Source organism: Halictus rubicundus, chromosome 10, assembly GCF_050948215.1.
Source record: "Halictus rubicundus isolate RS-2024b chromosome 10, iyHalRubi1_principal, whole genome shotgun sequence".
Lineage (NCBI taxonomy): Eukaryota > Metazoa > Arthropoda > Insecta > Hymenoptera > Halictidae > Halictus > Halictus rubicundus.
This window is the reverse complement of record NC_135158.1, coordinates 15,946,140-15,961,161: the sequence shown is the minus strand read 5'-3', so window position 1 is coordinate 15,961,161 and position 15,022 is coordinate 15,946,140. Positions and strand designations below refer to the sequence as shown.

Here is a 15,022-nt window from a genome sequence, read left to right as displayed (position 1 = left end):
TATTATTTTTTGGAAGATAAACAAAATTTTAAAGAAATAGTTTAAAGTATATAGCAACGAAACAAACATTAAAGAAGCGTATTTAAATGTAGAATTTAAATTATACGTTAAATATATAATCTAGGAGGAACCTAGGAGACAGCGAATTTGAAATAGTTGCGTCAGCTGACGATATATATATATAGTAATGTAATCTATAATAGCCAGCGTGATCTGGGATTGAATCGCAAGACGCAGAACAAACGGGCGAAAACCATGGCGGCGGTTCTGTTGGCGAAGTTGCACTTCCGTTGTGTCGTACGTTTTTCCGACCGAGAGTACAAGCGCTGAAGAAATCGTACCACAAAAGTTGAATCAGGATCAAGAATGGTACGTGTGCCGTCGAAAACCAATGACTGTCGTCCCATTGTTACCGAATAAACCTCTTGTTATGTCAACATAACCTCCAACGAGAATGATACGTCATCGTTTCAACGAATCTCCTGACCGTAACACACTAATCGTTTGCGACCCAATTTTTTCCACTCCATATCCTATCGCGTACAGTTGATTTCGTCTGACTAAATGTTTCGTCCTGTTGTTTCCCGCCGCGAAAACAGAGTCAAACCGGTCAATCTGGTAAATCGGATGACGACGGAGAGGATCACGAAGAGTCATCTATCTCGGAAACCAACATCGAGGATGCACTTACAACTTTCCGGGAGCAATGGCAACGAGAACTGGTTCTGTCACCGAAACGAGACTCTTCCAAGGCTTCCTCCTCCAAATCGGTTGAGATCAACGTCGATTTTAGCGAACAGACCATCGAGGAAAAGGTAAAGCAAACGCTGTCCTTCTTGTTCACAATGTGAATATGAATTATCATGACAGAACATTTTCTATTTCAGGCGAAGAATTTGTTTTTGATAGGCATAGAGTACGAAAAGAGTAGAAAATTTTACGAGGCCATTCAGTTTTACAAACGGGCCGTGCAATTGGTTCCTGATATTGAATTTCGGTTATACGAATCCACAAAAATGATACCGATCAATGACAACCTCGAGACTTTGGATAACGATACAAGCAGTGTTGATAATAACGATGAGAACCATAACGACGAAGAGGACGAGGAAAGTGATCTGTTTGTTAAGCTATGCAAAATTGTAAACTCCAATAAATGTGTTTGTTTTCCTAAATTTGAACAACACGTTAGTATATATTGCTTGTAACTAGCGAATCACATTTTAAATCGCATCGCTGTTTTGGCTGCGTTATTGATGCTTGTTTCTTGTCTTAGACAACGCACATCTCGGCTTTGCCGATGGAGATAGTGCTTTATATTTTGAGATGGGTCGTGTCTTCTGAGCTCGATATGAGGTCCCTAGAAATGTTCTCCAGAGTGTGTCGTGGATTTTACATATCTGCTAGGGACTCTGAGATTTGGAGGCTTGCCTGTATCAGGTAAACTATAATGATTGTAGACAGCAGAGTATCGATCACTTATGCTATTAATCAATTTTATAGAGCATGGGGTGTGAATTGCGGGAATTATGCTCCAGAATACCAGTGTTGGAGAGACATGTATTTGCTGCGGCCTAGACTGAGGTACAACGGATGTTACATCAGCAAGACCAGTTACATTCGACACGGCGAAAACAGTTTCCAAGATCGGTTTTACAGGCCTTGGCAGCTGGTGGAATACTTCAGGTACCTAAGGTAAGTATCGACATAATTTCTTGTATTCTTGATTTTCATGCCTCGTTTCTCTAATAGATTTTTCCCCGAGGGTAAAGTCCTAATGCTAACTTCAACCGACGAGGCACAAGCCTGCGTGAATGCTATGAAAAGTCGCATACCGCGAAATCCGTCGGTTCTGATTGGTCATTATCGATTACACGATAATTTCGTTACTGTAGTGCTTAAGAAACAAGAGACGAAGTCAGCTGCTGTTGCCAGGAAAAAGAAAAGAGAGCCTACGCATGAACAAACGTTCCATATTGTAAGTATTCGATTGATTTGTGATACTGTCTTGAATTATAGCAGACATTTGATCGTATTTTTTCTAGGAATTTGAGATTAAAGATCATTATAAACGGACTAATTCTCTATTAAAATGGTTGGGTTATACTATAGTTACGAGATACGGGAACGAACACGAAGCACGAATGAGCTTGAAATGTGCTATTGCTGGGCGATATCCTCCTCTTAAGTTCAGCAGAGTCAAGAGCTACACTCAAGAGAGCGAAGCTCCTCTGCAATAATGTAACTGAATGCAAAACTTGTTAATTACGTGAAGAGTACAATATCAGAGCAAAGATTTAAAAGAAGATTAATTTCTACAGGTCAGCGTTGCTTGTACAAATTAATTTCGATGTACATTGTAAACTCATAATGAAGATAGATCCTCTTTTGCTTACGATTGCATACGGCGTATTATAAACTGAAACGAGAAAATATTTATTTTTCATTATACATTCTAGTATATTTGAAATAATTTTTATTCGCTTATACAATCTTTACGTTACAGTTATTATGCAAGCGTTGTTAGAGAAATACTGAATGCTATATATATATATTATTTTGTTACGCACTTCTTATGTGCCTTACGTGCTTTCGAGACGGGTGCTTGGATTTCAGGTTTATTTATAATAACTATTCCGTCGTCCATAGAATTAAAGGTGACAGTTTACGATTTTCACGCTGCAGGTTTATTAATAATATTTAATATCGATCTAAACTACTGGAGCATGCGACTTTGTTCGCAACAATCAGAACCGCAAGAATATAAACAACCGAAGGTACATAGACGCAACGTCTTCCTGATCGTTTCTAACGAAATAAGATTGTAACAAACTTTACTTCTTGCAGCTCTGCTATTTTTGTTAATTAATTGCTAATAGAATTCTACGTAGAAATATAAGCGTTTGATCAAAGCAGGAAGAAACAAAAGTATGAGCACGCTATATTAATCAAATGTATACACCTTATTTGGTAATCGTAGAACATCTATCGAACTGTGGTTGATCCATTGATCTCGTTCTAATATAATATAAATTCCTGGCAGCTCTACACGAGTCACGAAGTGTAGGTCACGAGTAATTATGCGACGCGGAATGAAAAGAAATTCGAGAATGAGTCGTTTGGAACAGTTTTATTCGTCTAAATATAATACTGACATTGTCAAGCGATTTACTGGATCGAGAGAATGATTGCTCGGGAACACATCGTGTACATTGCTGTGAATGTCTATTATAATTACGATAATAAACGTATTTTTGATGTGCTTATTCGTTCGATACTTATTTCGCTCGGACGTATACATATATATATATATCTGATATATCTCTTTCTCTTTGTCATTGCTTCCAATCCAACGTAATCGTTCGCGCCTGTCTCTCTCTCTCTCTCTCCTCATAGATCTCTGTAATTATCACCTGCATTTCAATCGGGGCACGTTGATTTGTAATTAATCCTCGATATGACACGTTCAATTTTTGTACTAACTGTTGTACTTGGACTGTTCCACATATCGTAAAAGACGAGCGAGTGTTCTCGTGTACACGGTATGAAAACTTGGTACGTGTATGTACATATCTCTTTTCGTTCATTGTACAGGTTCGTGTGTGTACGTAAAAAGATCCTTCCCTCTTCTTTTTTGCTCCTTTATAAGGCGTCTTTCTTTCTCTGGTCGTGGATCGCGGTACACCTGTACACGAGTAGTCGCCGGTGGTCGTGTTAGGCTCGTATTTATCACAGACTGCAGTGAAATGATATTCACGATTCAATCACAGTTCATCGTGCTTAGGCGAGACCAGGCTGGTCCCGTTCCCGTTGCACGCGGTCGCGTCGGACATCCAAGCGAGATCCTGCATCGTTGCGGCGTGCATCGAGCACACCGCCAAAACAACCAACACGTGCATCAGGTTGTGTGAATTCAACACCAGATCCAACTTGCCGGGAACCCATTTCTCGGGGATACGCATCGCTCCGACCGTAGCTCCCACCACGGCTATCAAATCCTAAAAAGTAATCCGTTTCAATCATTTGCGACCCTCTGCCACGAAATTCTTCGCCATTGGATCGTAGATCCATTTAGAATAGATTTCATTTGTTACACCAAAAACTCTTTCAATTGATGAAATAAGCTTTTATTCGCTATTAGACTTTTTATGCATTTAACACGTTGACGTTAATATATTCATTGTACTGGATTGTAAGCTGGAGGACTATTCAATATCATACATTTAATTTTTTTCAATTTTTATTTCATTAAATAACTTGCTTTGATTTTATGGAATTTTTGAGGTTTCTAGTTTGCCAGTCAAAGTGTTAAAGCGTACATTTCTAAAGTACTGGAAGACATATTAATAAAAAGCGGTCGTATTTTAATTCAATATTTATCTGAAGAACATTTTCTGACTGAAATATATTTTTCCTCGCTTCTAAGTTTTAAGGCGGCGACAATCAAAATTGGAACTACATTTCTGACCTGTAGTATAACATGCAGCAACGCGTCCGGATTTCCCCCACCAATTCCAAGACAGCGTAAAACCATTAGCAGCATTCTCATTAGGAAAGGAGGTGCGAAACATAATCTTCTCTCCCACGGAGAAAGCGCGTGCATTGTCTGCAGAGGAGAAAAGAAAATTAAGCAATTCGAGTGAATAAATGAAATGAACCTGAGTGATCGAATTCGATGAACTTGCCATAAGGAGACCCCAGATACAAAGGAAGCAATAAATAAAAATACAGCAGTACCAGTAACTCTCTGGCAGACAGTGTACCGTTGCTGCCATCATAGGCATCGCTCCTGGAAAATTCGAAATTTTGATTATCGGTCACCTTCGACAGTTTCATGTTTGTTCAGAGTTACCGAAACTTTGGCATAGCCAGATGCCAATCATGTCTAGTTTCAGCAGCTTTCTATAGAAGACCTCGTCGTAATTTAGGTTCATGAAGAGGTGATAGACGAAAGAACCGATCCACGGACTAACGGCACCGATCAGGTGACACCATGATAAAATTTCTCCGAAGTCACCTTGGGTGCTCCATGGAAGAAGTTGTGGTATTGTCACTAGCATGTACAAGATGGCGAATCCTGCAACATATAAACGCTTCGCGTTAATCTAAAAATATATTTTCCTAGCGTAGACACTTTTCTATTTTAAATATATCGACGATACTTTTCTAATACTATCCTCGAAATTAAAAAGCTAATTTCATTTAACAAATGAAAAAAGTAGCAATACATCGTCATATAGTCAATCTTATACAAGGATGAAACTGTTCGTTTTTCCGATTTGTATGAATAATGAGAGCACTTGAGTAAAAACTTGGTTTTAATTATTTACATGCAAGCTTTGACCTAATAAGAGTTTATGTCTTTCGAACACACACGGATCGATAGAATATGTTTGCCCTACCCCTTTGTTGTCATAGAATTTGGTCACGTCAAGTTGAACGATACGTGAATAAATGAGGAGCGCGCTCCGTGTTAAATAAATAATTCATTGAACAAACATATGACACAATTTTCTGATATGTAAGCTTAGCTCGATAGTTCTTCGGGTTATTAATAGACTTTACTTCTGTTCAACGTGGCGAACGTAATGTAATATTTTCGAGATTACTTTGGTAAATAGTTTATCATCTCTTCGATCAAAATTTAGAGAATCTGCAAATGTTATGGCGCGTTCATCGACGCCACGAATAAATCCGCAAAGGAATTCGTACGGCTTCGGATATATCGATTTTTAATCATCCTAGAATACGCTGATAGGAACATTATGATTTTTGCGTGAGTTCACCTTGAAACTCAAGGGTAATCCATTTTTCTTGTTAATTCAATCAGAGCTAACACCTCTTTGTCTCTCTCAATACCTTCACGGAAGACTTCAAGAAGATTAGATAGTACGACAGTGGTCGTATGGATTTATGACATTTCTCTCGACAAAATGAATACTTTCGTGCGCTTAAAGAAAGGTATCGCGATCGCATTTGAGCTATTGAGTATTTACGCGCATATTTTTTGTGATTTATGGGAAACCGACTGACCCGCTCGGTAACAGTAATTTATAGGTGACGTTCTGGAAATAATGTAATTATGTCGATATGCACCTGAAGTCGGTGTACTAGCCAAGAAATATACACCTCCTTCAAGATGCATTAAAACAAGTTATCATATAAAATTGAAATGAAACCTTGAATAAATGTCGAACATAAATGACAAATTTACTCATCATTCCTAACTAACGTAGCATCGTTTCGATTATAATACAGCAGTCCTAGAAATCATTAATCTGCCACCGTTGAATCAAACTCGAGTGCTAACGCAAGGCCAAGTTCCTGGACCTCGTCGGATGCGACTGGTGCACGCTATTGTACCCTGTCTACTCGAGTGACAAAGGGCGGAGTGGGGACACCCCTCGGTGACCTTGAAAGACCAACCGATCCCTCCTCGACTATACTACAGACTGAAGGAGGGAGACTATACTACTGAGATCGTAAGTTGCCGAGGATCTAGAAACTGAACAGCACAGAGACGAGAGAACTATGCTGCTAGCTCTGGGAAATCATATACTAGATTATTAGATATAACTTGCGATCTCTGGACTAAATAGACTCACCGTGGGTCATGATATTGACGGTCTCATTGTGGATATAAAAGAGGCTGCCGAGACACTGTCTGACGGTCATAAGCGGCCTGTATCCGGTGCGGATGTGGGGGTTGAACTGCAGGTGTTTTGGCATGTCGTTCCATTGTCGTAGGAGAGGAACGTTCCGCTTCTCTTGTTGGCACGATAGCTGCTCGGGCATCCCGCCATTCTTGATGTCCTGGCTGTCGAACGAGTCCCTGCCACTGGTGTCCTGGAGCGGAGAAACTGACGCCTCCGCATTCTGCTCGCCGTGTCGAAGCGACGTCGTGCAATTCTAAACGGTTCTAGAGGGGTGTTCGAAGCACGGTCACAGGCGGGCTTATGGCAGGCGCCTCCGAAAACCAGTGTCCCGGCACTCGTGACGGCGACGTTGTTACTGCATCAGTTTCGCACTGGATGGCTCCTCCGTCCACCACCATCCGTGATTCCGACCTCTCTGACGGTACCGTTACCACGGAAACCGCATCGATCCTTTTCATTGCCAGAGAGAACGCGCCGCACGAATACCCGAGGAACACCCGCGAACCCTGTCGACGATCCTACCCCCAGAAAACGCTATCATGACGCGCATCCGTTTAGCGCCCGCGCTCCAGCGATCTGCGGCACTTACCGTTGTCGTGAATTAAATAACCAGGTCTGATCCAATTTGTATCATGTTTGGAGTCGTTTCAATTAGAAAAATTTCGGGAATATGTCGGCAACAATTCCATAAAAATAATAATTAAAAACAAAGTTTTGTTTGCTCGCTCCGATTTTCCAAGTTCGACTCTAACGACAGATCATCAAGGAATAGTGAAAAATGGTAATACATAATAAATGATATTTCCAAGTTTTCACATATATCGAGACACTGCTATACTCTGCGATAACTAAAGCAGGTCATCTTGATAACCTCCTTATCCTTGCTAGAACAAAATCGATGTCGAAAGAGGATTAGCTTGAAAAATAGAGCGTCGCACGTAGCAGTTATAAACGAAATGAAAATTATTGTCGCTAATAATTGTCGAAAATTATAAATCTTCCCTGAAAAATGATACCTTGAGTCTCCTCAAGTTTTCCAGTGTTTTCCGCCAAGTTTCTCTATAGTGATTGAGAACTTCGTGCAGAGTGCCTTTTATAGCCTCGGCCAGGTTATTTAGGAACTGCACGTGCTTTGGTATTTATAGGAAAGGTTAATTAAAAGGACAGAATAGATTTCGCACTAATTTATTGATGGACTCCCTAACCTTCGATTTTTCCACAATCTTGACATTAACACTGCTTTACTGGGACCTTGGGAATCTCCAAAAAAAAATTCACGCATAACATCCGTGCAAACTTAAGAATGACGAATCAACATTACAATTTAAATATTTCGAAAATCCTGTCTATCGTCCCAGAAGATTAGCAACTCGACAATTTTGCGTCCTGACAATCTACTCCCCGCTGTCACAGTCTCCGATCGTTTCGCCTCCGAATTCAAATTTCCAATACAATGAACGGCGACCAATATTTTTAGCTTTCCCGTTAGACCAAGCTTCAGATAAGACTTGGATCTTGGTGTAGGGCCAATATTAAACCGCGGTCTGAATACCGCGTAAATTGAAAACGTCTGCATAGTATTCAGCGACGGTATATTGTTCTCGCAGCGATTGCCCATTTTCGTCGAACCTCGGAGTCACTGTCATTTAAGGAGACCAGGAAGTTAGACCAAAACGGGGAGCGGGAATTTTACGCGACGTGTGCCTCCTGCTGTGGCTGCCGACTGAAATAAGGACAGTGACGATCGGCTGTAATCAATGGACGGTTTCCAACTTGTAAGCTTACATAATTAATTCGTGAATCACGCTCCTCTCTCGCCATCCATACGGAAAATGGTTCATTTGCGCGAGAGCCCTATTGACTGACGCGGCCCGTGGACGTGGACGTGGCAGCGCGGGCGCGCGCGTTCTTTGACAAACAATACCCTTTGTTCGTTAATCGGGAGCAAATAGTAACAACAATAAAGCAGAACACGGGGTTAGTTTGTCGCGAAACGGCGCAAGCGCCGCACGGTACTGCACACAGCTTGCACCAAATCCCTCTCGGTAAGCTGCACCTACCCGGATAAGATGGGTGCAGGTTTCGTACAGTGTCTGATCTATCGCTATGCCGCTCGAACCACATCGATCTTGGCTAACGTGTTAAAGGGTCAACGCAATAATCTGACCCGTGGATCGCAGGTACGTCGACCAGCATCGTCGCGTCGAGTCCGATTTGTTCGTCCCTCGATCGCGCCATTGATCCTGTTAATCCTTTGATCACCGAATTTCCCTCCCCGTAACGCCACTGGCGCAGGTCCAGTCGTGTCACGTGACCTTCCGCATGGGGAAATAACGGTCACAACGAATTATCGACGTGACCTCACACAGGGTGTAACTTGGGTAGCATCGAAAGCCTCCCGGTGCACCTTCGATGACCGCAAGATCGTCAAGGGTGGCATCGTCTTTTTGTTCGCGTTCGTTAACGTTGCCCGACGGTGTTCCGTGACAAAGATAACGGTGCGAACAGAGCCGTGTTCGATCGTAATCGAGTGACCGAATTTCTTTCCAGCAGTCGTACAAAGAATTATGGACATTCGCAGCCGATTTGATCCCCTCCGCGACTATGAAATGCCACGGTCCGGCGCAGACTAAACTGATGACGTTCAACTCGGCCACGCAGGTAAGCGGATCATCTGCGAATGGTTTCTTTTAATTTTCGCGGCTACTGTTTATCAACGCATGAGTTGCTCGCCCGTCAAAACTTTTACCGATAACTGTGTAGTTACCCTCTCTGGATGGACTCGTGGCGTGGTGCCACCTAGGATAATATACAGAGGTCATCAACTGGCCTCACTCGGAGTTTGCATGTTTATCTTGAAACCTCGTGAACGCCGTAATTAATATTATTTTTCGGTCCGAGTGAAAGATATGCTCTGGAATCTGGTGACTCTGATCAAATGCGGTGTCGTGCGATTAATAAGTAATTTGATTTGGGGACAGGTATGTAAAGTTTCTGTGATAAATAATGTACGACGCTGTGGCATTTCCAGTTCGAACGCTGGATCCTTCTTGTGGATCGTATCAGGGACGAGATGTCCTGTTTCGTTTGTAGAATGGTGTTCCACGTGTAATCGTTTCGTTTCGTGCAAATTTTCGATCGTTTTCTGTGTCTACGTAGTAATCTTTCTTTGCGGCAGTAACGAACGAGGTTATCGGGTTGCCAACATGCCTATCGTCAATAGGGTATGACTCAATCATAACATTTTGTTCCTTTACCATCATTGTGCTTAACAACAATCATTTCTAATATTTATATTACAAACGCAACGCATCTGCTATTTATTCTATAGAAATATTATACTCGATATAACCTACATTTTCAATTTGTTTTTAAAGTAGAAAGTATGACCAACGATTTTATGATTAAATATTCTCATAATGCCATAATTCAGTTCAAATGTTAATTGCGTCAACTGTATAAACCTGAAATAATAAACATATAGTTGTACATAACGTATATATGTAACGTAATAGTATTTTATCATGGAAATCATTTACAATTGTTTTTTAAATGGAACAAATGGTTTTCGCATTGCAAAAATCCTGTAAAAGAATCCTTAATATTTGTGTGTAATATGGAAGCCGGTACGAGTCGCATATGTTATATTTTTTTGTATCTGCCGGAAATGTGTCTGGGGGTAGATCGGTCAAGCTCGTGCGTACTCGGTCTCGGTCGCGAACGGTCGGTTCCACGATCGCGTCCGAACATAGCCGAGCGTGATTCGCCAATCGCATCGATCCGGTGTCCACGTCGTTGTCACACAACAGTGTTGTACGTAGCACATCGTTACGCTCTTGGGATATTTTGTGTTCGCAAGTACGTTTCGGGACCAACCGAGTCTGACTTATCTCTCCGACGTAAGTTACTCTTCTGCAGTATTGTTGCGATAAGTTAAACCCGAATTATCATGAAATGTCCGACAGAAATTCTGCATGTGTTGCATTTCACTGGTACTTGATGCTTCTCTATCTCCAAGATGGCCGCCGTTTCATGAAAGTTCCCTTATGGCGTACGCTTTGCGACTCGTCCACCTACTTGTACATTTTATCGACCACCTGACCTCGACACGATCGTTGAATGTACACCCGTTCATTTCGCACCCATAATGCACGAACTATTCTATGAAACTGTTAACGTCTGGACCAGATACGAGCACAACGTGTTCAAAAGCGAGTGTCTCGCTAGCATCGATTTTACTGGCGAGCATACCCACGCGCAACGATTGCCTCATTTTCATTTCATATTCTTATCGTTTATTCTCCCTATCATTTCACACATCGCATTGACGTAATCAGCCAGCTACGCTGTCTACTATTTCTGTGAAATCTACTACAATCAACGTTTTGGCGGGATTTCTGTTTTCATTTTCACTCCACCAGTAAATCTTCTGGACCTTACGAGGTTACGTTACACTTTGGACATTCTGGCAAATGATAAGCATTTTTATTTCACCCCCATGGAGTGGGCTGTTCTCTTGCATAGTGCTTGGTATGCTTTTACGATGCGACTGCCCACGTTTTACAGAATTTTTTGAGCTGATGTCCACGTCGTTGTCCAAAAACAGTGTCATACCACAAGCATCATCTTCACGTTCCTGGATATCATCCATCTTCGATTTCATTTGGGATCAAGTGAGCCTGTTTCGACTTCCCAATGTAAGTACATGTAATCTGGCATCAATAGAAAGGCTCTGTGGTCCGAAACATCTCTTGAAATCATGCACCATCGCTGTCGATGAATTGCATTGATTCTTCTATCTTTTATAGCGATGCTGCTCGTAACATCGGTTGTACTTATTTATAGTTTTCATATCTGTCCTTTAATATCATTTTCATTCGTCGTTCATTAACTCCGATCATAATAAGATAGTCATAATAGAATTATTTCATATCGCTTTTATAAATGTTTTATGCATTTTAAAAGTGCTAAGAAAAAAATGGTGGAGACTGAGATATCATCAACGAATATGTTTGAATGTTTTGTTTTGTTCCTAATCATTTAACATGCTTGAAGTAAAATGTGTCGTTAACATTTAAACATTTTTGTTTTGTATATTGTACCACTATCTAGAAAATATCCATACCGTATGAGCGATTGTGACTGATAAATGTGCTGTTGTACGTAACGATGCAATAATGGAGAAATCATTATTGGACACTAAGAATTGTTCATATATATTACATTCTCATCTATACAATCTCATCAACACATTGTATTAGGATATTGAAGTGGTCATAGATCGCTATTAAATCATAAACTGTATTTATAAAAGACATGGTATTAGTGGGTGGCAACTACTTCGCACTATCAGGTTGCATGTGTAATATTCCAGCGGCAGCGAACATTGGCTCCATTAACCCTCCGCGAACCAGGTGAATAAAACTCACTCCCTGAACCAGGTGAATAAAAGTCACTCCCTGAACCAGGTGGGGTTAATTTTACCCCCACCATCATCCATCTATAAATACATCATTTAAATAAAAACACACTTGAATATCATGTTTAGTCGTTTCACAATACTCTTTTTTTCTCCGTGTCATGAAACATCTTAACTCCAACTACTGACGAAAACAAACTGATTACAGATATTTGGAAAGTATACAACAGTTTTAAAACCACTGGGGTTAATTTAACTCCATCTGGTTCGCGGAGGGTTAAAATACTTTATCTCTGATACTAACTTAATGCCGTAATATCTGTTTCAGATGCCACGAAGCAGGAGGCGTCACCGCACTCGCAGTCACTCACGAGCACGTTCACATTCTGCTGGATCTCTCCAGTACGAACACAAAAGACGGCGCATCGAATACGAGAGTCCGCAGAGCAAAGGCACATATAGGTGAGTTTTTAAGAAGGATCATTGTTTATAATATTTGTTACCGAATGGACCTGGAATACAGGCCATCTATGAATCAGTAATCAATGGGTGGACTTGTAAAAAATATCCATAAATCAATTAGTACATAATTTCTACTAATCGTACAATCATACGAGGTACAGAAAATTGTGGTTATTGTATCTGCAAAATGTAAATTACATTGTGGACCACATAACACAAGGATAAAGTGGCTAGATATGATCGTAAACATCTAAAGAATGGAGGATTTTCTCTTGATTATGTCAGGAATATGTTCTGCAGTAGATAATGTCAGTTTTACCGAAAGACAATGGAAGTATCGAGGCGTATGCTTTGTTGCTGATTTGTATGGCGGTCAATCCGTCCGTCAAACGGCGTCTTTACGCAACAATGGTCTACAGACTATGAGTGTATGGACGTAGAATCGATGCGGCTGGAAAAGTGAGTAAAATCGTCATGTAGTTTTTCCGAGACTTGCGCAAAAAAGATTGAGAAAGAAGAGGGTGGGGGATAAGTAGAGCCGCACTGGGGCCAGAGACCAATGGCGGGAACGATCTCCCACTCCGTACGCGGTTAGTACGAACAAGCAATAGAAATTCTCCATGAGATCTTTATGGCTGTCAGTCGCGGTCGGCGCGCTAAGGCTTACACGTTCTCACCGGAAGTTTCTGCGAGATCCTCTAGACGGCACAGACTGCTAATTATTTCGGTGATTGTGTCCTCGAGCCTCGAATAACACGCGAGTGTGGATTTTCAAACGGAACGATTTCGGTGGGAATTGCGAAAAGCGTGGGAAACGGTGTAATTATTGGTATGTGATGGGGGTGGCAAGTTTTTCTATGGAGACACGATTCTTTGTATGGTTTACATACAGAAGATTTGATAATTATTCGAAGTGATAATACAGTAGTAATAGGGGGGGGGGGGGGGTTCGAGGAAAACTAAAAATTGGCAAGCCTTGTTGCAAATATCATTGCTCGTACAGATTACGCAGCATATGTAGGAACATGTTTTATGCATAATAGCGATCGGTAACGGGTCGTTACTATTTTATAGCAGAGAGAAGATCGCTCGTTGCGAATTTCTCGCAGTCGGCGCACCCGTAGTTTATCGAGCGTTGCGAATTATGCACGAACTGTTGCTATGTTGTTTTTCTATTCGAACTTCCTTATGTGGCTTTAATTGATACTTTCTCAGCACCATTTATTTGGTTAGAGAGTGAAGCCATTGTGATGTTTTGTGGCAAGTTTTGTTGGTTCTACCTCCTCTTGATAAGACGGTATATTTTTCTTAGTTTCTTTTTGTCTTGTTAAATATTTCGTTAAAATATTTCCAAGACTGTAACGCACATTAATTTTCATTATTTCAATGTAAAAATGATATTCCTTAAACGTGAATTCTCAAATATGCTTCAAATATGCGAAATGTTTCAAATATGCTTCACTGTTCATCTATCCTGGTTTCATAACTTCTGCAACAGTAATTGACACGATTCTCGTATTTTTGTGCACATTTTCTTGTCCATTTTGCAACGTGCACAAGAAAAATGTTTTTCAAAGCGTATTGTGTTTCGATTGGGAATGAAATGCAACTCCGCATTTGCAGCTCCGCAAATCGATTATAATTTATGTAATCAATACAGCTCGGCAAGTGTATTCAATACAATCGGGTCGCACGTTAAATTTGAATAATTTTCAGCCAGAATTGTTTACGCGCAGCTTGGTCAAGTTATCGGCGAATATATTAACATGTCAGAGATACCGAATATTCCAAAAGCATAGGAAATACAATTTTCTCGTACAGGCATTATGCAATATTAATAGTAACCGTTAGCAGTTGGTAACATCGTAATGCAAATTAGCACTGCACGAGGTTTTATTAAAAATCGAACGAAAGAGGATTCGTGTACACTGAACGCAAAAACATGTCACGGTGAGACGATAATTATGTTGCACAGGGATTAAACGCGGTGCTCTATTACTCGTTCGTTAGCGTCACCATCGAAAGACTAATTATTTCGAGCATAGCAGCCGTCACAAATTGGACACGCACAAGAAAGGAACGAGGTAGTAATTGAATCTCGATGTTGGTGTTGTTTTAGTTACGTTGGCTCGTCCGCAACGCGGAAGAACTCTTTAAAACGTGCCACGAGACAGTGGCGCGAACACCAAGGTGTTTTGCAGAAGTCGTAGCCGCTCGGCGAATTGTTTAATTAAAATGCCCTCAGTGGCCAATTGCCATTGTACTTGTGGAGCGTTCAGCCGGCAGAGTTAGGTCGCGACGCGCGCCACGAGCATTTTTCGCACAATTATTTTTTCCTAAATACCGTTGCTCGCAACGGTATGTCGCTCTAGACATTAAACGCATTTTCTCATAAAACGGAAAATTAAAATGTTGGAAATGTTCTCGAGGGACGGCAATATTAATATCTAAAAATATAATTTCAACTTGATTACTCATTCGGATC

General features: G+C 40.9%; 3 protein-coding genes across 9 annotated transcripts in view; 2 read left to right on the top strand and 1 right to left on the bottom strand.

The window, feature by feature from the left end:
* The first annotated feature begins 212 nt into the window (after positions 1 to 212).
* Positions 213 to 3,266, top strand: LOC143358443 (F-box only protein 9). 2 transcript variants are annotated; one of them, XR_013082952.1, is made up of 8 exons: positions 213 to 369; positions 600 to 815; positions 888 to 1,187; positions 1,277 to 1,440; positions 1,504 to 1,695; positions 1,753 to 1,978; positions 2,046 to 2,777; positions 2,848 to 3,266. XR_013082952.1 is itself a non-coding variant. In XM_076795606.1 (7 exons), exons 1-7 carry the CDS (start codon positions 367 to 369, stop codon positions 2,238 to 2,240), a joined length of 1,296 nt encoding a protein of 431 aa, XP_076651721.1. In that variant the 5' UTR covers positions 213 to 366; the 3' UTR covers positions 2,241 to 3,266. The 2 variants fall into 2 exon arrangements, 1 of the variants encoding a protein (XP_076651721.1); XM_076795606.1 differs by having other exon boundaries at positions 2,046 to 3,266.
* LOC143358444 (progestin and adipoQ receptor family member 4) lies at positions 3,116 to 7,178 on the bottom strand. The gene is made up of 5 exons (XM_076795607.1): positions 6,606 to 7,178; positions 4,853 to 5,077; positions 4,686 to 4,789; positions 4,469 to 4,606; positions 3,116 to 3,998 (listed from the first exon to the last, which is right to left on the bottom strand). The coding sequence occupies exons 1-5, from the start codon at positions 6,793 to 6,795 to the stop codon at positions 3,765 to 3,767; spliced, it is 891 nt and encodes a 296-aa protein (XP_076651722.1). The 5' UTR covers positions 6,796 to 7,178; the 3' UTR covers positions 3,116 to 3,764.
* Positions 7,179 to 8,398: 1,220 nt separating this feature from the next.
* Positions 8,399 to 15,022, top strand: part of Doa (CDC like kinase darkener of apricot) — a 35,477-nt gene continuing 28,853 nt past the window's right edge. The window contains exons 1-3 of one of the 6 annotated variants that reach the window (XM_076794600.1): positions 8,399 to 8,431; positions 9,210 to 9,317; positions 12,404 to 12,537. In XM_076794600.1, the coding sequence (XP_076650715.1) occupies positions 8,414 to 8,431; positions 9,210 to 9,317; positions 12,404 to 12,537 (260 nt within the window). In that variant the 5' untranslated portion in view covers positions 8,399 to 8,413. Of the gene's footprint in view, positions 8,432 to 8,609; positions 8,837 to 9,206; positions 9,318 to 9,550; positions 9,638 to 11,221; positions 11,354 to 12,403; positions 12,538 to 15,022 lie in introns of those variants that run through there. The other 5 variants (XM_076794599.1, XM_076794598.1, XM_076794597.1 and 2 more) reach the window with 5 other exon arrangements.

Coding starts and splice junctions, on each gene's coding strand:
- LOC143358443 (XM_076795606.1), top strand. Junction 1,188..1,276: donor TTCCTAAATTTGAACAACAC/GTTAGTATATAT, acceptor TTCTTGTCTTAG/ACAACGCACATCTCGGCTTT. Junction 1,441..1,503: donor TGGAGGCTTGCCTGTATCAG/GTAAACTATAAT, acceptor TCAATTTTATAG/AGCATGGGGTGTGAATTGCG.
- LOC143358444 (XM_076795607.1), bottom strand. CDS start 6,795: ATGCCCGAGCAGCTATCGTGCCAACAAGAGAAGCGGAACGTTCCTCTC. Junction 5,078..6,605: donor CGTCAATATCATGACCCACG/GTGAGTCTATTT, acceptor TATATGTTGCAG/GATTCGCCATCTTGTACATG. Junction 4,790..4,852: donor CTGGCTATGCCAAAGTTTCG/GTAACTCTGAAC, acceptor CGAATTTTCCAG/GAGCGATGCCTATGATGGCA.